Source organism: Saccostrea echinata, unplaced genomic scaffold (genome assembly GCF_033153115.1).
Source record: "Saccostrea echinata isolate AGI-Se365-2 ecotype Australia unplaced genomic scaffold, CSIRO_AGI_Sech_v1 ptg000056l, whole genome shotgun sequence".
In the NCBI taxonomy this organism is placed as follows: domain Eukaryota; kingdom Metazoa; phylum Mollusca; class Bivalvia; order Ostreida; family Ostreidae; genus Saccostrea; species Saccostrea echinata.
In genome coordinates, this window is record NW_026889805.1 from 12,946,833 (window position 1) to 12,974,567 (window position 27,735).

Sequence of the window (27,735 nt, forward strand, 5' to 3'; positions counted from 1 at the left end):
TGCATTACATAACGATATAAAAAGAGAGAAAATTACGCAAGAAAACGGTGCGGTTTTTCTAACAACAACCAAATACGTTACAGCTGTTTTTAAACTTGTGATTAATACGTTAGAATAGGTTAGAGCCATTTTCATTGCTTCATATATCTCCGCAGTAGCGGACTTAAACGTAATCATTTACAAAAAAAACCTATTGACACTAGAACAACCGTGCGTATTAATGCGTAAAAGTATGAAAAAATTATATGGAATGTATATTAAAATAAATCAATATTGCTCGTTTTTACGCTGTGGATATAAAACAGTATTTTATTTATATCCGGTTTATTACGTTGCGGTTGTCCTCTAGGAAAACTACCTTGGCAATATGACCCCGGAATTTTATATAATTACGTTTTATTACGTTACGGCCCTGTGGCTCTAGAATTGCCTGAATGTAGAAAGGATATCTAGCTTTTGGTTAGATTCGCAAACATTTAGGTGAAATATGGGGAGAACGAACAGTAATCAACCTCAAACGTCCAATGAAACAATACAAATTGGGAGCAGAACAAACAGGGACCACTAAAAACATCAGAGGTGGGATCAGGTACCATGGAAGAGTAAGCATCCCCTATCGAACGGTCACACTCGCAGTGTGTTCTTTGTCATGATCGGGCAAACACGAAAAACTGCAGTCAATTCAGTGTTGTAAAAAATCGCCTAACAGTTAGTATAAAAAGCGTCCGTCAGATTTCAGTGACAATTCTGATAACGTTTCATGAGGTTCATATGAACAAGATGCAATCTGGAACGTACTTAATAAAAGAAATAATTACTAATTCACATTAAAGCTAAATTAAAATAGCATGTTCAACGGACCGCAACTGACAAAAAACCCTGGTATGTAACCATGTCTTCAATTTACTAAAAGAGAGAAAAAAAAGATATTCTTTAATAAAACGATGATTTTGACTTTTTAAATTACTTTAAATTTCGGATTGTCATTAGATTTTTTTTTTTTTTTTTTTTTTTTTTGAGAAAACGTAGGAAAAAGTTTTTCTCATTGAATTTCCCCCCCCCCCCCCCACAAAAGTCATTTTTGTCATTTGTATTTAACTTAAACAATAATATGCTTTCTTTGGTTGTTAGTTCGGAATTTAGTGTCGCAGCTGTTGCAGAAACAATTATACATAACCCGCGTTATTCCAGGGATCCATATTTCATTCTTACTGTGGCGTCAAGAAGCGCAAATATTAAGGTAGCTAAGGACACCTGAGCCCCCCAAAACCTCCCATTACATTTTGATTGTATATATATTTAACAAGAACAAAGTAAAATGTTTTTGGGAAACATTTCTTTTTTTTAGGAAAAGGTGATCAATGAATAGTTTGGGGGTTTTTTTCACAAAAATCATTTTTGTCATTTGTATTTAAAATATAATAATGTCTTGTACTCCTGATTTCAACCACATAGAGATCTAGAAGAAAACCTGCAATTTTCATTCAAAGAAACTTTTTTATTTACTACTCACGGATTTTGCTGATTAAGTAAGGAAGGAGATATTTCTTTTGTCAAACATGATATGAGCAAAGAAGTTGAAGAATTTACTTACCTTCACAAGAAGTGTGAGCCCTTTAGACATGGCACGTACGATTCTTCCCTTATATTGACATCATATTGGCACTTAACAAATACTTAAACATTTAAACAGAACATCATGTAAAGCTGCACTCAGCCCTCACTTCATCATTATAAAAGGTAAACAAGCTAAAGAAGATGGATTCTTTGTCTACAATGGAGATTCTCCGTTATCTCTTACTTTGTAGTTTATACCTTGCAAACGGCGTATTAGGGAAGGTAAGTAATTTGACAGTTTTTATTTTTTTAGATAATTGGACGCTAGACAAAGTAACACTCTAATTGATCGATTTATTTTTCCTTCCAGACTGTGTATAGCGAAAAATCGGTCTTTAACCGTCCTGAAAGTATGTAATAAATAAGAATAAATTAATTATAAATATATATACTTGCACCATTGTAAATTTGTACTTTAATCTATACATGAATATAATTTGTTAAAAAGACTACCCTAAGCAATTTACAGATTAATAGTATAGGTCAAATTAAGTCATATTTTAACAATCAGTAATTTGATTTAAGGTGACAAAATACCTCCCACAATCTGGGAGTGTCCAGATAATAAAAGTGTAAAGGCAGACGAAGGGAGGTTAACAAAAGTTGTCTTCTGGAAAGAGCCGTACGCGAATGACACTAAGGATGGATATGTAAAGTAAGAATTAATAGAAGAAATAAAATTCATGCATGGTAAAGTTTGCAGATTGGAAGAGAACAAAAAAATTGGAAAAAATGTGTGGGCTTATTATGTTGAAATGATTTTCATAGCAGTATTTAATTTTATCATTTTTGAATGTACTTAAGGTTCTGTAAAAAAAAAAAAATGCTAATGTTAGATCTCAGGAATGTGTTTTCTTTATTTTTTTTTTTTAAAAAAAAACCAGGATTCATAAAATGAAAGGCAAGAATCCAGGAGATACCTTCCAAGGTCACACAAAAATAGAGTATTACGCACGCGATTTTGATGGAAACATGAGAACGTGCTCCTTTACCATAGATGTAACAGGTCTTTCTCTCTCTCTCTCTCTCTCTCTCTCTCTCTCTCTCTCTCTCCAATAAAATTTTATATTTTAGTTAATGAATCGATGAATTAACGTAGCAGATACTAAGTAAAAGATGATTTTGCTTTTAGCTTCAAACACTATATACATAAGAGACTCACACTCTTTCTTATTTCTGTTTTGAAGCCACTCGTTGCCCCAGTCTTGTTCTGGGTCATGGCGTAATTAAAGTATGTACAGATTACGATGGAAGATATGGTAGCAGATGTGAATTTGACTGTTATAATGGATATACCCTCATTGGCAAACGTAAGATAGGGTGCCAGTATAATGGAACGTGGGATTCGGATCCTCCAATTTGTAAAGGTGACTTCTGCATTTTTCAAAGTAATTTATTCATTTTTTAAAACCTGATTTTAAAAAAATAGCATTTCCCTTTTAATTCCTCTAATCTGTTCATTTATAATACAATTCCCTTAATTAAATTCATCATATGCCTTCTTTATCTAAAAAGACTCCCACATATTTAAAAATCACTAATCAAACCTTGCTTGTGACCTAGGTTTTCTAGATCAGTATGAGTGATTATAGGGAGATGTTTTTGGTGCTGGTTCATTATCAATCACTAATAAGTTAAATATTGATCAGTCTTACACAGAAATGCGTCTCAAGATATTTCATCGATTTAAGTTTTGAATTTGTTTCCTTCTGAAGCATCTTCAGTTCTATTTAATTAGAGTTTTTCTCTGACAATTGAATAAACATGTAATTAAATATACCTCCGATGCTGACCCATATGTACTAATAAATGATCACGCCAAGGTTCAACTTATTGCAAATTTTTCAAGATACCACATCGCATATTATCAGTAGCAAAAAAATTGATAATGTTCCCAATTGTTATAGATTGAGAGTTATAATTAAACTTTATGATAAATGTGATGACTTCAGCCTTTCTATCTTCAACTTCCCTTATTAATGTAACAATATGCATACCATTATCACCTACATATAAGGTTTAATTATTCCAATTTATTCTATATGCAAGAACATGTTCTACTTATGATCATTTACTAACAAGAGGCGGCGTTTCACAAATAAGTTGATGATACAAGGATATCATGAATCTCGTATAAAGTCAATGTTTTGCAATTTCTTTGATTCAATGACCTTGTTTTCAACTACAATCAATGGTTAAGTCGAATGTTGAATATCATCTTTCCTGCAATTTGTTAGGCCATTGTTTTTGCACTGACTTGTCACGGATTTTTCCTTTACCCAATTATGACAAAGTACACACGACTGGTGGGACCAGTCCGCAGGGAATGCTCACTCCTCAATGGCACTGGATTTCCCCTCAGTTTTTAAGAGGTCTGCTTTACTCTCAATTTCACCCCTTATTGTGTTTTAATTTCAAGACACGTGATGTAATCTGACTACTTCAACGTTTAAAGGGATGAACTGGTTTTAAAATAGAATTAGAACTTTCAAAACCGTTTTTACACACAAATTTGCGCTTAGCAAAACCAATCATTAAAATAATATTCAAATGATATGCTCATATAATAGCCAAACTTCAATATATATGTATATATTGAAGAACTGAATTCTTTAGTTCTGAGAAATTATTTCTTTAAGATAACAAGGTTTGTAATGGTCTTTATAAAGAGGTGAATATGGGATTCAACCAATCATATTATTGATTTTGCATTTAACCTAAATTTTATACTTAAAGTATTACTTTAAAGGGTTTGGGGACTTTGTTCGAAGGCACTTACACTTAAACCAAAGGCAATTAAGAGTTACATAATCCAGATCATCTACACATGGACACTTTTATTTCCAAGTGGGTCTGAAAAGGGAAATCATCATTAAAATGTATTTATCCTAATGAAAAATTGGTAAATGCTCATTCAAGACTGCAGTCCTTCTTCAAAGCATAGACGTATAATGATTCCTTTGTTCTCATCGTCTTAGTAGCAATCTATTTATGTGAAAGACATTGAACCATTATACAAGTTTATAACATTATTTATATAAAGCAATTTAAAATTTTGTTTATATATATATATATATATATATATATATATATATATATATATATATATATATATATATATTTATATATATATATATATTTATTTATATATATATATATATATATATATATATATATATATATATATATATATATATATATATATATATATATATATATATATATATATATATATATATATATATATATCTCTCTATATATATATATATATATATATATATATATATATATATATATATATATATATATATATATATAAGTAAGATTTTTTGTTAGAAAATGCTGGTCTAAATAGCAGACTCTCTCGGATTTATTAGCTGTGTAATGATTCCTTTGTTCTCATCGTCTAAATCCCAGTCTGGTTAAGTGAACAATATTGAATCATTGTATAAGTTCATTAAATTATTTTCTATTAAACAATCTAAACTTTTGTTTATGTACAAGAAAATGTCAGCACTTTTTAAAGAAAATGCTTGTCTAAATATTAGACTCTCTCGGGTATATTATAGCAACATAAAGATATACACGCTATATAAACGCGATTTTTATGTGAAACAAATGATTAAATGATTTGAGAAACATGATGTGTAATAAAAAAAATAATTACTTTCCACAAAGTTTTACTAAATAAGTCGTTGTAATTACAAAACAATTAAACAAGATCTGCAATTAAGAATTCAGCTTATTTATGAATATTGATGAAGGGAGTGCGTATACAGTATATAGACACGCATGTCCGCGGGAAATCATAGACAACGACGTTGCATTTTGACTACGGTTTTGAATAAAAGTTAATATCTGTCATTACAGAGTAGATGGCTAATACTGGTTGTTTTCAAAGATAGGTTCTTTAAGCATAAAACGTATGCCATCCATGTCAAAAGTTAGTTTGTATACTATACAGTCTACCTCGTTTTCTTGACGCCATCTTTGTTTATCAATTTAAAAGTAGCGACGGTGTCACATGATGCTTGAATTTAAATAGAGGCATTACTTTCCTAGTAGGATAATAAATAATTATAATTTAAGACCTTTATAATGCGTTCATTTCCAATTGTGTAATTTACAATATTTTTGAAACTTTATTTGGTAAACAAAATAAATGAATTTCCAACTTTATTTTTAACTGACGCAAGTTAAAGCGTGTATATCTTTAAGTATTGTATAAGCCCGATAAAGGGATCAAAACAAATCTCATTATTGCTTTCATGCGCGAGGAAATTTATATTTTTACACAACGGAAGAAACATTTGGTGTTGTTCAAACTGTAATATTCGGGAAAAAAACTCTTAAGAACATTATCCATTCCCTTCTGTCATGAAAGAAAGTTTAGTTACTAAGGGTATCTTAGAATAAATTAGAGATATATTTCATTTTTCCAAAAGCTTTTACTTTTATACCTAACTTACACAAAAAAAAATTCTCATTTTCGGTAGATTCTAACTCAACTTTTATTTTCAGTCTTTTCTAAATGGAAATAATCAACCTGATATCATATTAGATAAATACAGAAAATTATGAAAAGTGTTTTTGGTTGTTCTAGAAAAGCATTGTCCTCCCCTTCCAAAACGAAAAGGCCTTTCGTATTTGTGCACCAATGATTTTATGTTCCAAAGTGAGTGTTCACTGATATGCCCTTCTGGATTTGACATTCCCCAAGGAGAGGGCAGAGTGAAATTTTGTAGAACTGATGGAAAATGGGTGGGATCATTTCCACAATGCATCGGTGAGGACACTTCCCTAATTTGTTTTTTTACTATTGTTTTTAATTGTTTACAGTTGTTGTTAATTGTTTATTGTTGTTAATGATTGTTAACGTTGTTGTTATAGTTGTTAATAATTGTATACTATTGTTGAATGTTTACTCTTGTTTTTAATTTTTACTGGTTTTTACTGTTTTTTTCACTGTTTACAGTTGGTAATGATTGTTTAATGTCATTAGTGATGTTTTTCTGTTGTTCTTGATTATTTAATGTTGTTGAAGATTGTTTATTGTTGTTGGTGATTGCTTTTGTTGATTGTTTACTGTTGTTGATGATTGTTTTCTGTTGTTGGTAATAATTTACTGTTGCTGTTGATTGCTTACTGTTGCTGTAGATTGTTTACTATTGCTGTAGATTGTTTACTGCTGTTTTTCATTGTTTACTGTTGCTGTAGATTGTTTACTATTGCTGTTGATTGTTTACTGTTGCTGTAGATTGTTTACTGCTGTTTTTCATTGCTTACTGTTGCTATAGATTGTTTACTGTTGCTGTTGATTGCTTACTGTTGCTGTAGATTGTTTACTGCTGTTTTTCATCGCTTACTGCTGTTTTTGATTGTTTACTGTTGCTGTTGATTGTTTACTGTTGCTGTAGATTGTTTACTATTGCTGTTGATTGTTTACTGTTGCTGTAGATTATTTACTGTTGCTGTTGTTTGCTTACTGTTGCTTTAGATTGTTTACTATTGTTTTTCATAGCTTACTGCTGTTTTTTATTGTTTACTGTTGCTGTTGATTGCTTACTATTGCTGTTGATTGCTTACTGTTGCTGTAGATTGTATGCTATTGCTGTTGATTGTTTACTGTTGCTGTAGATTGTTTACTATTGCTGTTGATTGCTTACTGTTGCTGTAGATTGTTTACTATTGCTGTTTTTCATTGTTTACTGTTGCTGTTGATTATTTACTGTTGCTGTTGATTGCGTGATATTAATGTTGCTGTAGATTGTTTACTGCTGTTTTTTTTTTTATTGTTTACTGTTGATGTTGATTGTTTACTGTTGATTTCGTTTTTAAATTTTTGCTAATGTTTTTAATTCAGATATATTAAAACCAAAGATAGAGAATTGCAAACCTTTTGCCTATGGTACGGCAGATCTAAATTCTACTAAAGGAAAAATATATTGGGATGAACCAGGAGTGTATGATAATGAAGACAAGGACATTATCTTACACAAATCTGAAAATATTTCCCCTGGGGACGTTATGGAGACTGGAACACGTCAAATAATATATACTGCTGAAGACAGGATGGGTAACAATGCAACACCATGCACAGTTACACTTTCAATGAAAGGTAAAATACTTTAAGTCACTTTTTATGGGAACTTCAATTTTCATATAATTAGGCGAGATCCCCTGCTCTAAGGTAATTTATTCTCTGTATATTTGTAGTATCAAGGATTATTTACATCTAGGGATGGTAATTTGTAATCGGTTAACTGAGTACTCAGTCAAAACGATGGCAATCAGTAAGAAATTCTGTGATTGGCTAGTTTAATACCAGCATTTCGTAAATTCTATGGTCGTATAATGAACTTGTTAGCAAATACTACCTATCATTGGGTAGCATTTGGACTGACATATTTCATACTAATTTTTAAGGCCTTTTTTATAATGAACTTGTCTAAGGATTGATCATTACATAGAGCTAACAGCGACTGTGACCGTCAACAGGAAATGCTTACTCTTTCTAAGCTCCTGATTCCACCTCTGAAATTTCCAGGGGTCCATATTTTATGCCCTGTTCACAGATTTGTATTATAAATGGATTTTTTTAGATCGGTCACTGTTCTTTATCTTTACCTATAATTGTATTTGTAGGGAAAAAGTAAATATATGTAAAATTGAAAACAATTTTCTTAATATTCAAGTTTAAAAAAGAAATCTCTGTACAAACGTTGATAATTTAGTGTTTTCACACATCTATTTAAACTGATGTGGAGGAAATTATGTCTCTCGACTGAGATTTAAATTTTAAAAAATTAATTTACTAATAAAACACAATATCGTTTCACTGACTGTACTGTATTTCTTAAATAAATTTATAGACATCACTGCTTAGCACTTTGAACATGTCTATCTATAGCAGTTACCTATCAAATTAAATTGTTACACAAACATTTAAATTAATTGATTAAGCTTTGACTTAGTGTTGATTAATATGGTGACAATGCAGAATGACATCTTCTCTGGAAAATTATCAGTAACTTCTCAGGAATGTATCATGTTTTCCTAGTTTTTATGCCCCCGTATCGAAGATCGGGGGTATATAGTTTTTGTCCTGTCCGTCCGTCTATCTGTTTGTTTGTTTGTCCGCACAAACTTTAACCTTGCCCATAACTTTTGATTGGTTGGAGCTATGACTTTCATATTTCACATGTGTATTCCTTGTGACAAAACCTTTTCTTTGGGTACCATCATATTTGAACTTTTGACCTTGACCTTGGAGTTTGACCCTCTTTTGCAAAATTTTATGAGACTTTAACCTTGGCCATAACTTTTGAACAGTTAGTTCTTGGGGTTTCAAACTCCACGTGTGTATTCCTTGTGACAAGACCTTCCTTTGGATACCAAACACTTTGACCTTTTGACGTTGACCTTGAAGTTTGACCTACTTTTGGAAAACTTTAACATTGGCCATAACTTTTGAATGGTTGGTACTACGGCTTTCATACTTCACATATGTATTCCTTGTTACAAGACCTTCCTTTGGATACCAACCACTTTGACTCTTTGACCTTGACCTAGGAGTTTGACCTACTTTCGAAAAATTTTAACCTTGGCCATAACATGTGAACGTTTGGTTCTAGGGCTTTCACATTTCACGGACATGTGTATCACTTGTGACAAGACCTTCCCTTAGGGCCAAATTTGACCATAACTTTGATGTTTTGCTTACTTTTAAAAATCTTTAACCTTCGCCATAACTTTTGAACAATAAGAGCTAGGGCTTTCAAATTTCACAGGTATATTCCTCGAGACAAGACCTTTCTTTGAGTACCAACATTTTTGATCTTTTGACCTGGAAATTGACTTGCATTTGAGAAACCTTAACCTTCGCCATAAGCTGCCATACGGAGGCATCAGTGTTTCACAAACACATCTTGTTTTTTATGACCCCGTAATCGAAGATTCGGGGGCAAATAGTTTTTGCCCTGTCCGTCCGTCCCTCTGTCTGTCTGTCTGTTTGTCCGCAAAAACTTTAACCTTGCTCATAACTTTTAATTGGTTAGAGCTATTGCTTTCATATTTCACATGTGCATTCTTTGTGACAAGACCTTTCTTTGGGTACCATCATATTTGACCTTTTGACATTGACCTTGGTGTTTAATCCAGTTTTGCAAAATTTAACTCAACTTTAACCTATGCCATAACTTTTGAACAGTTGATGCTAGGGCTTTTATACTTGACATATGTATTTCCTGTGACAAGACATTCCTTTGGATACCAACAACTTTGACCCTTTGACCTTGACCTCAGAGTTTGACATACTTTTGGAAAACTTAACCTTGGTCATTACTTTTAAACAGTTGGTGCTAGGGCTTTCATACTTCATATATGTATTTTTGTGAGAAAGCCTTTCCATGGGCACTATTAACTTTGACCATTTGACCCCGACCTTGATATTTGACTTACTTTTGAAAAACTTTAATCTTTTCAGTGTTTCACAAACACATTTTTTCCTTGGTCGATTGAAATTGAGATAAAATATGTAGACATATATTTTTTGATCAATAATCATGGCAACTAAAATGTTTTGAACGTCTAACGTCTTTTTAGTCTTCTTGTGTATATGAATAGAGCTAGCGCTACATGATAAAATATGTCAAAGTAAATGTGTATTTTAGCTATTTAATCGGTGGGAAGGTTTGCACTTAACCGATTAGCAATCATCTATTCGATTGCCATTGCCATCCCTATTTACAACCAAATTTTGTATTAAGAAAGCAATTAAAATTTTACTTTACAATTACTGAATAAATATTTAGCAAAAATGAGGTTTTGTGAAAATTTGATGATCTAAATTCCTGGACATGAATGCAGGCAGTGATGTAAAACATTCTCAGCTTTTTCAATAGCACAACTATTATACTTCTATCAATTTTGATACTAATAATGCTCCATCTCGAGAAGGACGTTAAATAACAAACAAATATAGCTAAAAGGGGCATAACTAATTCTTTGTTAATTTATTTTAATCGCTTTCCATGACGTAAATTTTCAGGTCTTTTATTTGGAAATTCAGGAAAGACAATGGATGTGTATGATTCGTATAAAATAAGTCGTGTACGATGCATACAGCAAGTATTGCGATCGTGTATATAAAATTGGGTTTCTTTACAGCTTTAACGTGTCAACGTTTGTTTGGTGATAATTTTCTGTCTGTGACATGTCCTTGGGGATATCAATATGGTGGACAATGCAATTTTTCATGCAGTATTGGGTCTGCATTGGTTGGACCCAACATCACAAACTGTGTCAGAAGTAAGGATGGAAAGTATGCCTACTGGGATTTTGGAAAAACACAACCCCACTGTGAGGGTAAGATGATGATGACAGCGATTTGAGAAATTCTTTTTCTTCAGTCCTTAAAGAATTAATAATAATAATCCAATATTCTGAAATTTATTTGCTTTCTCAACATGTTCAAAAAATGAATAATTCTCTTCTTTATTTCTTTGCAAATCTCAATGTGTGTTTCCTTTAATGTTATATTTTTTATAACCATAAAGATTTATAAAATTGTGGGAAAATAGATTTCATATTTTGTGAATTTGTCAAAAAGAAATTAGACTTTATATAAAAGTGTTTAAAATGAATTGCTGGCAATATTTTGCTTTTGTATATATTTCTAATTTGCTTCACTCAGTTTAAATGATTTGTTAAGTTTTAAAATCTTTTGATGTGTTATACAATAAAGGTTCTGAGATAAAATATATTTATAATTGAAAATTCTCGCAAATCATATTTTCTTCTTGCAGTTTATCGGGCTTGTGCAAATGTCCCTGTCCCGCCACAAAATGGTGCTGTTGCCTGTGATTCGTGGTTGGACGGAAAATTTTGCCAGGTTCAGTGTCAGGAGGGGTATTATTTTAAACCAGGATACCCTTTTCATGAGATGTTAGTTTGTGGAGACAGTGGAATATGGGAACCTAAGGAAGCTCTTCCTATTCCGGATTGTTCAAGTAGATTTTTTTCCTATGCTTTTAATTAATTTGTAATATTAACATCTAATAAAAAGTGATAGAAAAAGTCAGAAAAACATTGTTAATATTTCAAAAAGAATTATTAATGAATATATATTTTTTAAATACATGCATAAATATTTTTTCAAATATTTAATGCCTATATTTTTTAAACTGATGGAAAATACCTTCAAGAAATGCGGCATTCATCTATGTAGTTTATGGAGATCAGAACGTCCAAGAATCTCATTTTGGATGTTTTTTCATGCACCGCTGAGCCAATATTAACCAAACTTACCACAAAGCATATTTCAAGTTTGTTTAAATGATATATTACAACCTTTAAAAAATAGCAAAAATATAGTGAATGTCTTAAATTATCTTCTCCTTAATAATTGTTAAGACAGAAAACTTGGAACCTGTGAGAAACCATTATATTATTGTGTACATTTGAGTTTCTTAATGTCATGACAATCGGATGTACAAAACACTATAAAATTTTTACATAGGAATATATAGGGGAAAATCTAAAAATCTTCAACTCATGAACCACTTTGCCAGAAGAGTATGATTTTATGTGAAAGCTTTGTTATGACCATAATGTAAAATAACGTTATTCATCACTCTCGGGCGGTAGGGCGGAGGAATATAGGGATACATAAAAAAAAGAAAACTTTTAAAATCTTCTCAAAAACAGCAAAGGCATGCATAGCCATGTCGATATGAAAGCATTCTCATAAAGTGTACATTAGAGTTTGTTCAAAGCATGATTAATGGTGTTAGGGCCACAATGGACGGTCAAATTTTTACAAAGATATATTCATCTCAACACCTATGGGAAAAATCTTCTGAGGAACAGCAACGACATGCGCAGTTATGTTGATATGGAAACATCCTTAGTGTACATTAGAGTTCATACGATGATCCCTGGGGCAAAGTTGGGGCCACAAAGAAGGAAATCTGCCTATGAAGAACATCAGGGCCAAGATGAGTCAGAAAAGCGTTTTGACTCATGGGCCTCCTGGTTATTAAAAAATTACAATATTTTACCGATTCTTTTTGATTTTTTTTTCTTTTTAAATTAATATACAATTTTATAATATGCATGAACTAAAACAAAGTCTTAAGCTTACGAAACTTATAAAGAAATAAACTAATTTAAAAAAAAATTAAACGTTTCATTTCTGTAAAAAAGATAAAACTAAAGGAAGTAATAGAAATGACATCATAAATTTTTTTTAAAAATAAAATTGATTTTGATATGTTTCAATATATTTTATGTATATCTTATGTATACGAAACAAGTGTCGCCCGCGTGGCGCAGTGGTTAGAGTGTTCGCTCTTGAGTCGCGGAGTAAGGAGTTGATCCTTACGTCGCGGGTTCGAATCCCACTGTGGGACGTGGAGAACGGTCCTTCTGATGAGACCGTATAAACCGAGGTCCCGTATCGCAGTAGGTGCTGGCACGAAAAAGATCCCTCACTGCTCAATGGCCCTGATTGCCGAGTATAGGTCAAAATTTGTAGCTCTCCACCGGCAAGTGGTGGCGTCTCCATATGAGTGAAAAATTCTCGAGAGGGACGTTTAACAATAAACAAGTCGCAATACCCTTTGAATGTGTCACATTCAATCAAATTACATGTACAAATATTGAAACCAGTAAAATAATATTCTCAGTTGATACACTATTTCTAGATCACCTGAGTCAACCAGGAGACGTTTTGCTATCTGTATTTGTCTATTGTCGTGCATCATCCGTCGTCTGTCGTGTGCTGCTTGTTAACATTTCAGCATTTTTTACCTTCTTCACTGGAACACGTTAACAATTTCATCAAGTTTTTACATATCGCAGGGGTGAGAGGGAACAGAAATTATAAATTTCATGATCCGTATTTACTTGGGGCGTGTGGGGTGAGACTTAAACCTTAAAAATAAATGCAGTCTTCAAAAATCGTCTTCTTTACTCCTGGATGTCAAGCAATTAAACTATGGTATGAATGTAATAAGCATTAAACCAAGTGTGAAATTGTGAAAATCATGGCCCCTGGGTGAGGGGTGCTGGTGTTAAGGCGGGGCTCTATTGATCATGTAGTGAAAATGCATATATTCTTTAAAAAGCTTCTTCTCTCTCCCCCCCCCCCCCTGTTTATTATACAAATGTACTTACTCACTTAGTGGTAGATTATAATAAGCAGGGTTGCCTCTATCAAAATTGTGAAATGTGGGTCAGGGGTTCATATGTATCATATGTTGATCACATATTAAAAATGCATAGTTTTTCCCAAAAAATACCCCGGCCTCTAGATATTTAGTAGACAAACTTAAACATGTTCTCTGATGCATATGGATGCCTCTTCTAAATTTGTGAATTTCATGGCTCTTGAGTCAGGGGGATCTATTGTTGAAATAGTGAAAATGCATAGACCTCTTTCAAATTCTTCTTCTCTGCCTTTGAGTATTTAGTAAACAAACTAACTGAATATTTATGATGTAAGAGGATGTCTTACTTATTAGCAGTGGCAAGTATAGACAAGTTTTAAAATAGATCTACTTAAAATGATTTTTTAACTGAACATCGCATTTCTCTTGATTTTGTGCAATTTATCTTCATATATCTTTTTTTTTTTTTTGGGGGGGGGGGGGGGTTTATTTTATACTTCTATGGACCCTTTACAGTGTTGTATTACACTCTGATGACCTGAAAGCCACTGAACCTCTATTAACAAATATGTGTCCCTCAGTATAGGAAGCTTTTAATAATATCCTTTGTCATAAGTAAACAGTAAATGGTCGAAAAAATTAAAACGAATGTTATAAAGTAGAAAATGACACTTTCAAACTGGCATTTCCTTATTGCTAGCGAACTTGTCATCAAGCGTTTAATTACATGTAAGTAGTAATTTCGTAGCAACATTTTATTTACTGTATCTCTTCCAATATGATTTAAGTATTAAACGACTGATATAACCTGTAAATTGATCGCTTTTTAGGGGCGTTAAAGGATAAATGAAATAAACTGATATTGTTGTTACACCTTTATTGCTCCGGTTATCATTTCGATCTTTACAGAACAGTACGGGGTAAATTCTGCAAAATTTCAAATGTACTCATCATTTTACTACGACGGTGATTGCACCGATCCTATTGTACAAGAGAACATCCAACGAAATTATATCAATTCTTTGTCAAAGTCTGCGTTCAAAGATGCCTGTATGAAATATAAGAGCAAGTGCAAAATTGAAAATGTCAAGGTATGTCTTTAAAAATAATAAGTAGATTTTTAATTAAATAAGAATTCAAATTTTTTGTTGCGTGAATGGGTTGAACAATAATAAAGCAAAAAATTATATTTAACATTTAAAAAAAAGAGTTCTTGTTAATAACAGAGTAAATGAAGACTGCATTTTTTTTTTTTTTTTTTTTTTTTTTTTGTTTTCGGCATTTTCTACAGGTACTGTGTGGAGCTTCTACGAGAGGGAAGAGATCACCAAAATTAGAAATTGTTGTGGACTTTGTTATAGATTCAGAGAACTTCCAGACAGAACAGGGTTTCATGGGCATTCAGAGTAGTATGATGAACGTGTTAATAAATGAAAGTTCAAACGGAAGTCTCTCAATAAGTCTAGACGACAATGTTACCTTGACCGCTAATGATATCTCAGCAGCAAATGTCGCTTTTGAGTGTCCTAATAACACTTTCCCATCGTACACAACTTCCTCGTGTGGTAAAAAATTATCATTTTTGTAGGTTAAGTAGAAACTTATGAAGTCAATGAAAAATGATATTTTAATGGGGTCGTTTTAAGGATTGTTGATCAATGTACTTGCAAGGCTTAAATTTCCTTTTTGATAAGGAGACCAATATTCCCGAAGTATTTTAAGTACATATTTATTCCTGCACTGTGTTTTCTTGTACTATTTGGTGATGGTCATTAGAAAACTTTTTTACTTATACATAAATCTGTACCCATGATTTATTTGGCTTTTATAGTGGAGTGTCCAGCGGGGACATATTACAACCCTTCCCTTCAGACATGTCCCCAATGCTCTAAGGGTCACTATCAACCATTAGAGGGACAACCTTCTTGTCTTCAATGTCCCCTTGGTACGACAACAGCACAAGTTGGATCTAAATCGGCACTGGAGTGTTTAGGTACACATAGTTGAGAGAAATTACTTTTCATTTAATTACCGTCCTCTCAGGGTTTTGTTACATCTTTCAATACTTTCAGAGGCTTGTCCGTCGGGGTACTGGTCAGAGACTGGGGTGGAACCTTGCTCTCCCTGTCCCAGAGGCTTCTATGCAGAAAATTATGGTACCTCCGTTTGCACTGCTTGTCCTCCATCACAAACAACTCTAATCCAAGGCAGTAATAATGCTACTGAATGTACATGTAAGGTGCTTTTACCGCTTTTTTAACTCACCTAGGTCGAAGGCTCAGTGAATTTTTCTGATTAAAGAGTGTCTGGAGTTCTCTGTCGTCCGTAAACTTATAAAATTTTCGACTTCTTCTCCACTAGTACTGGGTCAATTTCAAACAAACTTGTCACAAAGCATCCCTGGGTGAAGGGGATTTAAGTTTGCTCACAGGAAGTGCCACGTCCTTTTTCAAGGGGAGATAATTAGGAATTCGTGAAAATTTGATGGCATCCTTTAAAAATCTTCTTTTCAAGGACTATTGGGCAAGAAAAGATTGTATGTTTAGTTGTTTTACGTCCCATTCGAGAATTTTGCGCTCATATAGAGACGTCAACATATATCGGTGAAGAGCTTTAAATTTAGACCTTAACTCGGCACCCAGGGCCAATGAGCAGTGAGGGATCTTTATCGTGCCAAAGCCTGTCGTGACACGGGGCACCGGTTTTTAAGGTCTCATCCGAAGGACCCGCAACTTTCACTTCAAATTGCCGAGCGCTTGGCGAAGGAACAGTTGCTACCTATTTATTGTCGACTTAGGTCAGTCGAGGGATCAAACCCACAACCTTCCGATCACAGAGCGAGCGTTCTACCTACTGAGCTACATGACAGTAAGAAAGGATTAAATTGAAATGAAAGCTTCATTACATACTCTAGATTCAAATCTGTTCATATCATAACCCCCGGGGGTAGGGCGGGCCACAAGGGGGGGGGGGGGTCGAAGTTTTACAAAGGAATACATGTGTATATAGGAAATGTCTTTTAAAATCATATTCTTGGGAACAGCAAAGCCATGATTAGTCATGTTATTAAAGAAGCATCCTCAGGTAGTGTTGATTCAAGATTCTTCCAATTATGACCCCTGGGTGTAGGGCAGGACCACAAGAGGGGTTCAAAGTTTACCACAGGAATATATAGGAAATATCTTTAAAAAATTCTTCTCAAGAACAGCTAAGACATTATTATCAATGCAGAAGTACTCTCAGGTAGTGTAGATTCAAGTTTGTTTCAGTCATGATCCCTGGGGGTTGGGCAGGGCCACAAGATGGAGTCGAAGTTTTACAAAGGAATGTAAAGGTGTAATAGTTGAGGGGCATTTGTGTAAAACGCATTGAAGACTTCAAATAGTAGAATGACCCCTTGGAATGGACTAGCCAAATGGTATATAAGGCAAAGCTTTGGGAAAGTCAGGCATTCAGAAGCTAGCTGAAGAAGTTGAATCAGCAATTAAAAAAAGGTTAAGGGTAAGAGCAAAGTAAAAGTATAAAAGTTATAAGCACAAGTAGCAAGTATCCTATGATTGATGGAATTGTTGTTAAGATCAATCAATAGGAACCTAGGGGAGAAACACGGTGCAAGTATAACGTTACAGACTTCGTCTTCAGATAAGAGAAAATTTTTAGTACTGTGTGATTAACCCTCAGACAGAGCGGTCTTAATAATCATTATATTCCAATCATTAACTCAGACAGAGTAAACGGAAAAGCTATATATCCCTTGTAGAAACCTGATCATACATGTTACATAGGAAATATCTTTAAAAATCTTCTTCTCAAGAACAACTAAGCCATTATTACTCATATTTATACAGAGGCAACCCTAGGTATTGTAGAATCAAGTTTGTTCAAATTATGCCCACCAGGGTTTGGGGGGGGGGGGGGAGAGAGGCACAACAGAGGATCAAAGATTTACATAAAAATATGCTTAAGAACAGCAAAGCCATGATTAGTCATACTATTATAGAAACATTATCGGGTAGTGTAGATTCAAATTTATTCAAATTGAGGGTGGGAAGGGTGGGGCTACAATGAGCGATCGGAGTTTTACAAAGGGAAAAGAAATCTTTAAAATTCTTCTTTCAAGAACAGCAAAGCCATGATCAGTAATATTGAAATGGAATCATCCTGATGTAGTGTAAATTTAAATTCCCCCTCCCCTGTAAACTTTCAATACTGAACTAATTTCTGCTTTTTCCATGCCAATGTTCTCAGGCAAGCGATGTGGCTTATGAGTCTCTTGTATTTGTTTTATATTTCTTATTAATTACAACAACTATCAATGAATCAAGTAATATACAAGAAAATTCAGATGATAAATCCAGTTATACGTTGTTTTCTTAAAGGAGAAACTTCAAGAGTACTGTGCAACAATATATTTGAGAAGTGGTGTAAATCAGATGTGGATACTTAAAAATTCCAAGGAACTTTTGGAAAATTTGAAATCACAAGATTAGACCAAAATCAACAGCTTAAAAACTTACGACTTTTCAACTTTAAACACAATCATTCCCCACGATTAAATTAATGTCCAGGCTTTTTGATATCACTGACAGCTGCTTTTTCAATAAAAATGGAACTCGTAAATTTACCTACCTTGTCATTAGTCATTTGCAAAATTATTTTGTTAAAATCATTCTGATTGTACACACAAGTACTCTGAAGTTGACATTAAAAAGATGCTTGAGTTTCTCATTGACAATATCTATGTGGTTTTTTGAGACCAGGTCTTCCAACAATCTATTGGAATTCCCATGGGTACCAATTGCGCCTCGTTATAAACAGACCTATTTTTGTATTCATATGAAGCAGAATTTGTCCAAAATCGTATACGTGAAAAGAAGAAAACACTTGCTATGGCCTTCAACTCGACATTTAGATATATCGACGACGTATTGTCAATTAACAATGGTTATTTCCATTCTTATGTCGATACGATATATCACGTTGAGCTTGAGATAAAAGATACCACAGAGTCTGACACATTTGTTTCATATTTGGATATTTTACTTGAAAAAGACGTTAATGGAAATCTAACAACCAAGCTTTATGATAAACGTGATGACTTTAACTTTTCAATCGTCAACTATCCTCACTTATGCAGCAAAATACATTCATCGCCTGCATACGGGGTTTATATCTCTCAGTTGATTCGATACACGAGAGCATGCTCTACGTATATACAATTTCTAAAACGAGGTAAATTATTGACAAACAAGTTGATGAAACAAGAATATCAGTAGTCTCGTTTAAAGTCATCATTTCGTAAGTTCTATGATCGATACAATGACCGTGTCAGCAAATACAATTTATCACTGAGTCAAATGCTGACTGACGTTTTTCATACTAATTGTTAGGTCATTATTTACACACTGAATTGTCGACGGATTTTTCCGTTATTTCCTGATCATGACAAGGAGCACACGGCGGTAGTGACCGGTCGGCAGGGAATGCTCACTCCTCCATGGCACCTGATCCCACCTCTGATGTTTCGGAGGTCCGTGTTTGCTCTGCTCCTATTTGTATTGTTTTATGGACTTTTGAGCTTGAATACTGTTCGTTATCTCCATATATTTTACGTTTATGGTAACCTTACAACAAAGCTCTATAATAAACGTGATGACTTCAACTTTTTAATCGTCAGCTACACTTATTTAAGTAGCAATAAACCCTTGCCATTTGCATATGGGGTTTATGTCTCTCAGTTGATACCTACCTTTGATGTTTTTGGAAGTCCGTGTTTGATCTGCTCCCGATTTGCAATGTTTAAATGGACTTAAGGGAGCCGACTGGGGTTTTATTGTGTGAAAACTACTATAGAGAAACTCTTTAAATTTAAACCATATGTACCTTACACTGACTTCAGTAAACATGCCAAGTTTAGTGAAACTCTACAGTCTGGTTATTTTTTAGGGACCATCTCAAAATACAGGTACATTTACCATAGGAAAATACTATTTTTTCGCACATCGGAGCAAATTATACAAATGCTACTGTAGACTTTTTGCTCAAATTATATTATTTGATGGGTAATACTATATTGTACACTTTTGGCAAGAAACACAAAATTCTACCGTCTGGTTTCCAGAGGGGGTATCTCAAAATGTCAAAGATCGTGATATTTTCCCGTTTTTATGGAGTACAACAAAACATATTGGATACCACAGATTTACATAAAAAATAATAAAAATGATTGTGAGATTCTCAATTCCCCTTGTTTAAAATTTCAAGAGCATCTATTTTATACTTTTTATTTTATGACATAATTGATGACCCCGCTTAAAGTACTTCGGTTTTTCCTAACGTCAAAAACACGCTATTACGACGTCTATCTACCCGTCATTTGAAAAACCGTTTAAAAAATCAGTTATATAAAAACGTAATTAGATTTTTTAACCTTAGATTTCCCAAATTTGTTAATTTTTATAAATTATGTAAAAATAGTTGCTTTAAAAGAGTAAATACGCTTTATTTGCTATGCTGCACGAAGTATTGCGCAATGAAAACTCCAGTCTGCCCCCTTTAGAGCTTGAATACTGTTCGTTATCTCTGTGTTTCCACTGGCGGATTTAAGGGGGGGCGTGGGGGGCGCACGCCCCCCCCCCCTAAAATTTTCAAAGTATGACATGACTAATATTAATAATGCCATACTTTGGTTTTATAATTAATGGTCAATTAAAAAATGGTAATTTTAGATAATGACCAAGTATCGGTTTTCTTAAAAATCAAGTCTGAAAACCTTGCATTCCCTAGACTATGAATATTATCTCATAATTTATTCAAACCGGAAAACGTCTCCCGATTTCGTTTGAAGGGTAGACTACACTTGTCAATTTCCTATCATGATGCAAGGAAAAATATTACAATATTTAAAGGCTGGTGGAAGGTAAATAAATGAATTTAAAATCAGACGGTCTACGTTACAAACCCGTCCACTGATTGATGTATTTATTTATCAAATGGTGTAACTATGCAGTAATTTACTTACATAGATACAAGACTTTTTTCATTACACACATCTCATAATCTTTCCATATAAATGGAATTTAACGTCAGGATAAAGGTTAGGATGGTATAACTTCGACCACCTGGTTAATTTCGACCGTTCATAAATACCTTAAAATAATTTGTTTATAACCCATTATAGTGTACATACATCTACATGTATTTTATGCAGAAAGAAAACGCATTTTTCATATACAAATCAATGTCGATGATAATAGGCGAAATTTATTTCTTCACTGGAAAATTACATCCAAGAAGAAACTTTATCGCCCGAAAAATTACGGACGAGTATTTTTAAACCATTGCGGGGAATTATCAGTTTATCACCTCTGAAAATATCTTGTATATATAGAAAGACACAATGGATATTCCTGGCGTGAAATTTATCAACTATGTTTAAGTTTGCAACTTAAATTCATACCTTTTTAATTTATAGTATTTAGTTTTTACAAATAAAATGCAAATCAGCTGAACAGAAATCGGCCGAAGTTACCCGTGCATGAATACGGCGTCAGCGGGTAACTCAGTTCGACCAATGAAAAAGACGCAATGCTATTTGTTACCAGAAAAAAATCATGACCACCGTCCGTATAAAAAAAATATTAGGATAAGTACATTTTGAAAATTACTTCTTTTTTTGTCAGCATTTTTTCACAATTTCTTATGTTTTACAACAGAATAATTTAAATTAATATATATATATATATATATTTTAAAATTAGAGGTGACGCGAATAAGTTTGTTTATATTTGCACATCGATCGAAAATACCCCGTGTGCGGTCGAAGTTACCCAACACGCATACCTTGTAAATCGAACACATTTATTTTATATCACATGTGACGAATAATTAATACATATAATACATTGTAATCTGAACAATAAAAGGTATTTCGAAGGAAAATGGGTCCAGTAAAAGTTGAGCGTAATACATGTAATAGGCAGTGACATACTTAAACAAATCTAAATATATAAAAAAAAAAAATAATAATCGGTCGAAATTATATACACCACGGTACTTTGAAAAAAACATTCTGATTTGTGTAACTTCTTGTATATCTAGGTAAAATGCTATATTTAAAATCTGATCTTGTTCGTTCGTTGTTTTTTGGTTTGTTTTTGTGTGTGTGTGTGTGTGTTTTCTTTTAAAAAGTGAAATATCGTAGTGTACATAACTAATCAATACCACTATTTTTGTGTCTGGTTTTACTCTTAATATTCACGAAAACCCAGGAGCTTCCGGGGGCTTCGCCCCATGGGCCCCCACCATGGCTTCGCCCTGGACCCACTGGGGGCCTTAAGGCGGCCCCCAGACCCCCTGCCTGAACAAAGTTATCCACGCCCCCCCTAATCACGAATCCTGTATCCGCCCATGGTTTCATAATATCCTTTACAATTATTACATAATTTTATGTTTTATACGTAGACTTTGACATTTTTCTGGGTTCTACTGAATCAAGGGCTAGTGTTGACATCGATTTGACTAATGAGAAAGGGGAATTCATTCTTAGTGCATGGCTGCGACTTTCACCGGCCTTCAACAAGACATATCCGTCACTTGTAATTAAAAACAATGACAGATGGCTGAAAACAATTTCAGTTGAGCAAAGAAACGACTCCAAGTAAGTAGATCGGAATCATTCAAATCCTCTGAAATGCAAAACGTTAATGTAATGTGCTCATTGATTAATATCACCGATTTTTTTTTAATCTTAGCAAAAATAATTCATCCATCTTTATTGACGATAAGGAATGGACATTTATTGTGCACACAGTGAATCTAACAGAGTTTGAAATGTCCAGAATAAATGAGAATAGAACCACTGGTTTTACACTGACAGGTACGGTGCAGATCTTTTCTTGGTTGCTTGAGGGCAGAACACCCCTCCACCGATTTAAAACCCCGGACCTTTTTTAGACTTTTTCCTATAAATTATTCTTCAGTTTCATATTTCATGGTTGTTTTATATGAGGAGTTAGTAGAAATCCTTATAAAATGTTTGTGTTAGGTAAATTTTCGAAGTGAAGGTGTGGATTATATTACAAATATGACACTGAAAATAATTTATGAGAAAAAAAAGTCAGGGGTCTACATCAGTGGTAGGGGTGATTCTATACTCAGACACCTTTGATTTTTTAGCTAAAAACCATACATTAAAATTTCTACAAATATAAATTGTATATCTCAGTATAATACCAGGCTTTATAAAGCAGATGTTATTTGTAGGTCCACTTATTGTATCTCAACTAAACATTTGGTCCTCAAATCGCACCGAAGAAGAAATAAGTAGCCAATCCAATCGCTGTATCATAAGCGAGAAAGGGGACGTTTTCTCTTGGAAAGATTGGGAAACAGCCCTTCTGATGGACAGTTTTATACAGATACCTAGCAGTTGTGATGGTAGGACATATTATTAATAACACTACCAATAAGAAAATTGAAGTAGTGAGGTTTTTTTGGGGGGAGGGGGGTCGGGGGGGGGGGTCAGGAAATAAGCATAAAAATGATGGAAAACAGCTGTATTGAAAGTATTTTTAAACAGAATTTATTATATATATTGCCTTTCTCTTCACTCTGTCGCCTTAACTTACATTCAGTTGAATTAATACGAAGGTAATTTATTGTATTGTTTTATTTTGCGCAGATGTAGATGAGTGTGATGAGTACCCATGTGGAAATAACACGTGCATTAACGAATTTGGTGGATTTACTTGTGAGTGTAGCCCGGGATACAGAGGGGAGCATTGTGAAGAGAACATCAACGAGTGTCTGACCAGTATCTGTCAAAATAACAGCACATGTGTGGACGGAGTCAATGGATACACATGTATATGTCCACCAAACTACAAAGGAAGATTCTGTGAATCACTTTTTTGTGAGTTAATTTATCAATTTAGCGTACTTTGCGTTTGTTATATTGATGATATGTTTGTTTGTTTATTTGTTTAACGCCCCTTACAGAATTTTTCACTCAAATTGAGACACCTCCAGTTGCCGGTGCAGGAATGCAAATTTAGCCTTGTAACCAGCATGTATGGTCTTTGAGCAGTGATGGATTTTTTTCGTGCCAGCACTTACTGTGAACGGGACCTCTGTTTATACGTCCCGCAGTAGATCTGAACCCGTAGCGTATGGATCAACTCCTTACGCCACGACTCTATCGCAAATGCTCTAGCCACGCAAGCAACTTCAAAATTGATGAAAATAAGTTATAAAGCCTTATTATACTAAACAACAGAATATTCTCTCATTTGAAGTGAATGGTAACTGGGGTAAATGGGACGAGTGGTCACCATGTTCGAAAACTTGTGGAAATGGAACAAAGAGTCGTTTAAGGTATTGCACTAACCCTGCACCGTATAATGGAGGGAAACCATGCACTGGTAGTGACAAAGAAATTGCTGAATGTATTGTTAAGGAATGTCCAGGTAATCCCAGTTAAGAAGATCAATTGCACAATTTACTTTACAGGAGGTCAAATTCTTATATTACAACACATACCAGAGTCTTGCTTCTATTTTTGTATGAAGTCTTCATTAATTTGATTTATAGTTGAGGAACAATTTCTTTTCAGTATGTTCAATTCTAGACGCGCCTGCAAACGGTTCATTAAACTGTAGCGGGTCTCCTGACATTGGATTCAATTGCACCATAAGCTGTAACCGTGGATTTGATTTTGACAAAGGCATCAAACCGTTTTACGAGTGTGGACCAAACACGTTCTTTTTGTGGGATTTTAAATCAGACGACAATCCCAATGGAGACCTACCAACGTGTAATCGTGAGTTCAAAATAGAAATCGAGAGAAAACGAGCGGTTTATAGATAAAATGGTACAAAAATAAAAAAAAATATTGAAGTAATATTTTGTGTTCAAAGCTAAACATCCTAAGCAGTCGAGTCTCTTAGTTATGCATCTTAGTACGAGGTGGAAATTGTTTCACTTAGCTAGCGGTTTGAAAATAACAATTCATTGCAATTGTCAAGATATAAGACAAATACTCGTTTCATCTAAAACCTTTAGATAAGTTTACTTACTTTATTCATTGACGTTAACAAAATATTTGTTATCATAACATCGTTTCTGCAAAGGCAACTCATGAAACACTCTTGAAATTATTTTTATATCTTATTAGCAACTAAGGAAAGCAAAGAACTAGCAGCGAACTTTTTAGCATTTTATGAAGATCTTTTCTGCGACGAGGGAAACAATGAAATCATTAAAAACAAAATGGAAGAAGTGGTTGATGTCTTTTTGGGAGATATTTCTTGCATACAAAAAAGGATTTGCAATTCTAGTGATGTCGTCATCTTGAATTGTGGTCAAGATTTGCAGCGAAAGAAAAGAGCTGTGAGGGGAGGACAAATGGCTGCAGGATTTAAAATCAAATTCACATGCTCACCAATAGAATGTATGATATTTGTATAGAATCTTGTTATTGAAACAGATTTCATCAAGATAAAACCCTCTCTTTTGAATAACTCTGCTTTAAATCCAAAAGAAAAACATTAATTTTCTAATGCAAAGTTTGATTTGTTTTAATTTGCTTGTTTTGTTTTTACTTAAAGTTGGATCGGAGGTTTGTGCCGAAGAAATTGTAGGTGCGATAAATAGTTTTCAACAGCCGTTTTCAAGAGACAAACTTGCAGTAAACGTTAGCGATGGTACTTACCAGATTGACTTAAACCAAACATCTGCCAGAGGAGAAATTCAGTGTGACATTGGATTCATCAGCTCTGGGATACACTGTGGTAAGTAATAAGTACAGCGCCTTTTGCGATTGACTCACAATGTTGCTTTAAAGATGATACAAATGTAAGATATTCTCTGGTTGTAGTACCATGTGGTGTGGGGAATTTTTTCATCGATGGAGAATGTAAGAAGTGCGATTACGGGTTTTATCAGAATGAGCTTGGTCAGACAGATTGTAAGAAATGCCCATCTGGAACAACAACCCCGGGGCGAGCAGCAAGGGATCTGAACAGTTGTTCAGGTAAGTTAAAATATATTTATTATTGCTATAAAGGAATACTTTATAAGATTTGAGACACTGGATTTATGAGATTGATCGCTGGTTATTACCTTTACAATTTTACATTCTCTATATATATTGCATTAAAATAGATTTATAATTTCAATCTTACAGTGATGATGATTCTTCAGGAAGATTATAGTAAGTAATCTAAATGTAAATTACATGGTATATACATAAGGACCACTTCAGTTTTCTTTTTAAAAAAAAAATATAGAATTTGAATGATTTTTAATGAGGAGTAATCGAAAATTCAAAAAGATTTGACTTGAAAAAAATGCAAGGAAATAATTACCCCCTTTAGAATTGTATTAGAATCTATTTGATGGAATAAAGAAAAATGGCATATCCGTGTACATATCTCAAGTAAAATGATATATTAAAGATTCTGAAAAATTATCAAGGCAATATTTGATAAATTGCTGTTTGCTCTTGTTTATGAAGGGAACTTGATTAATTATGCTTTGGCAAAATTTATCTTACCTTTACAAATTTTGATTGATTGTATGTGTTTTACGTCCCATTCGAGAATTTTCACTCGCATAGAGACGTCACCATATACCGATAAAGCACTTCAAATTTAGACCTTTACTCGGCACTCAGGGCCATTGAGCAATGAGGGTTCTCTATTGTACCAACGCCTGCTGTGACACGGGGCCTCGGTTTTTAAGGTCTCATCCAAGGGACCTGCAACTTTCACTACAAAGTGCGGAGGAACAGTTGCTACCTATTTTTTTATCGACTTAGGTCCCGGCCGAGATTCGAACTCACGGCCTTCCGATCATGGAGCAAGCGCTCTACCGACTGAGCTACCCTGACGGCTTTACGAATTTTGGAGAGAAAAAAAACAATATGTATTAGACTGAGATATTCATTTGGAAAAAGGTTCAGCATAGCATTTACAAACAATTAGTTTTGCATCTAGAGGTATGAAAAAGTTTAAGATTGTCAATAATCGAATACTAGTTATTATTAACAAATACTTTATAAATTTTTAACAGTGTTACCACTTTTACATTTCTTTTGTCACAGATGAATTGTACACTGGTGTTGGTGTAAGCATCGGAACACTCATAGTTATTGTTGCCCTGGTAACTGCATTTGTGTTTAAATTCAGAAAACTGGAACTAAGGTATGTAAAGTAAATAATGATCAATCATTCCATTTTTCTTATTTTCATATTTGTCGATAGTGTCAAACGTAATATAGATATGGTTTATTTAATTAATAGACTAGGACAGGGAAGCGTCAAGGTTCAGAAGAAAGACTGCCAGCCCGACGCCTTTAACTTTGATGAACAGGAAATACAAAGTGTTTCTCTGTGTACAATCAGGAAACTGGACGATAATGGGATTCCCTTTAATTAAAATCTCGTTTCCAAAACATCACAAAGACATTTTTAATTTTTGTTATTTTGACCAACTATGAATTTTGAAAGAAAAAGAAACAATTTGATAATTTTAAGTTTACTTTCCACTGGTAAACCACCTTGAAAACTTTTGTTGTTTATTTTTTTCATATTTGACGCTCTTTGTATACATGTGTTGAAGTGTTACATGTAACATCATAACGAATTTTTTTTTTATCATTATTACATTGTACTCTAAATGGACTGTGTTTTGTTTCTGTATATCTGAACCTTATCTTTATTTCTTTTACACAACTTGCAACTTTTTATGGACTTCTTTGGATTTTATATCTGTGATGCTATTGATTAATACAGAATTGATCTTGCTTCCTCTTGGAATATGCCACTGCTGAGGAAAACTTAGGCATGCTTGTTCTTCAGGGACATCCTTCAAACCTAGCAGTCTGAAAACTGAATGCAAGTTATTTTATCCACTTGAACTGAAAGCTCTAGTGGGCTTTTCTGTCGTC

At 33.7% G+C, this 27,735-nt stretch overlaps 2 protein-coding genes across 3 annotated transcripts in view; one reads left to right on the plus strand and one right to left on the minus strand.

Moving 5' to 3' along the window:
• LOC133173243 (sushi, von Willebrand factor type A, EGF and pentraxin domain-containing protein 1-like) overlaps positions 1-27,735 on the minus strand; it is a 101,744-nt gene that overhangs the window by 42,356 nt on the left and 31,653 nt on the right. The gene's annotated exons all lie outside the window — the stretch shown is intronic.
• Positions 1,755-27,406, plus strand: LOC133173234 (sushi, von Willebrand factor type A, EGF and pentraxin domain-containing protein 1-like). Its single transcript, XM_061308209.1, has 25 exons — positions 1,755-1,839; positions 1,928-1,967; positions 2,143-2,272; positions 2,502-2,623; positions 2,805-2,984; positions 6,221-6,403; positions 7,481-7,735; positions 10,786-10,983; positions 11,424-11,627; positions 14,697-14,878; positions 15,079-15,352; positions 15,619-15,780; positions 15,860-16,021; positions 22,251-22,446; positions 22,541-22,665; positions 23,052-23,225; positions 23,470-23,700; positions 24,083-24,253; positions 24,400-24,606; positions 24,961-25,236; positions 25,394-25,576; positions 25,663-25,818; positions 25,972-25,998; positions 26,890-26,989; positions 27,089-27,406. The coding sequence occupies exons 1-25, from the start codon at positions 1,759-1,761 to the stop codon at positions 27,222-27,224; spliced, it is 4,155 nt and encodes a 1,384-aa protein (XP_061164193.1). The 5' UTR covers positions 1,755-1,758; the 3' UTR covers positions 27,225-27,406.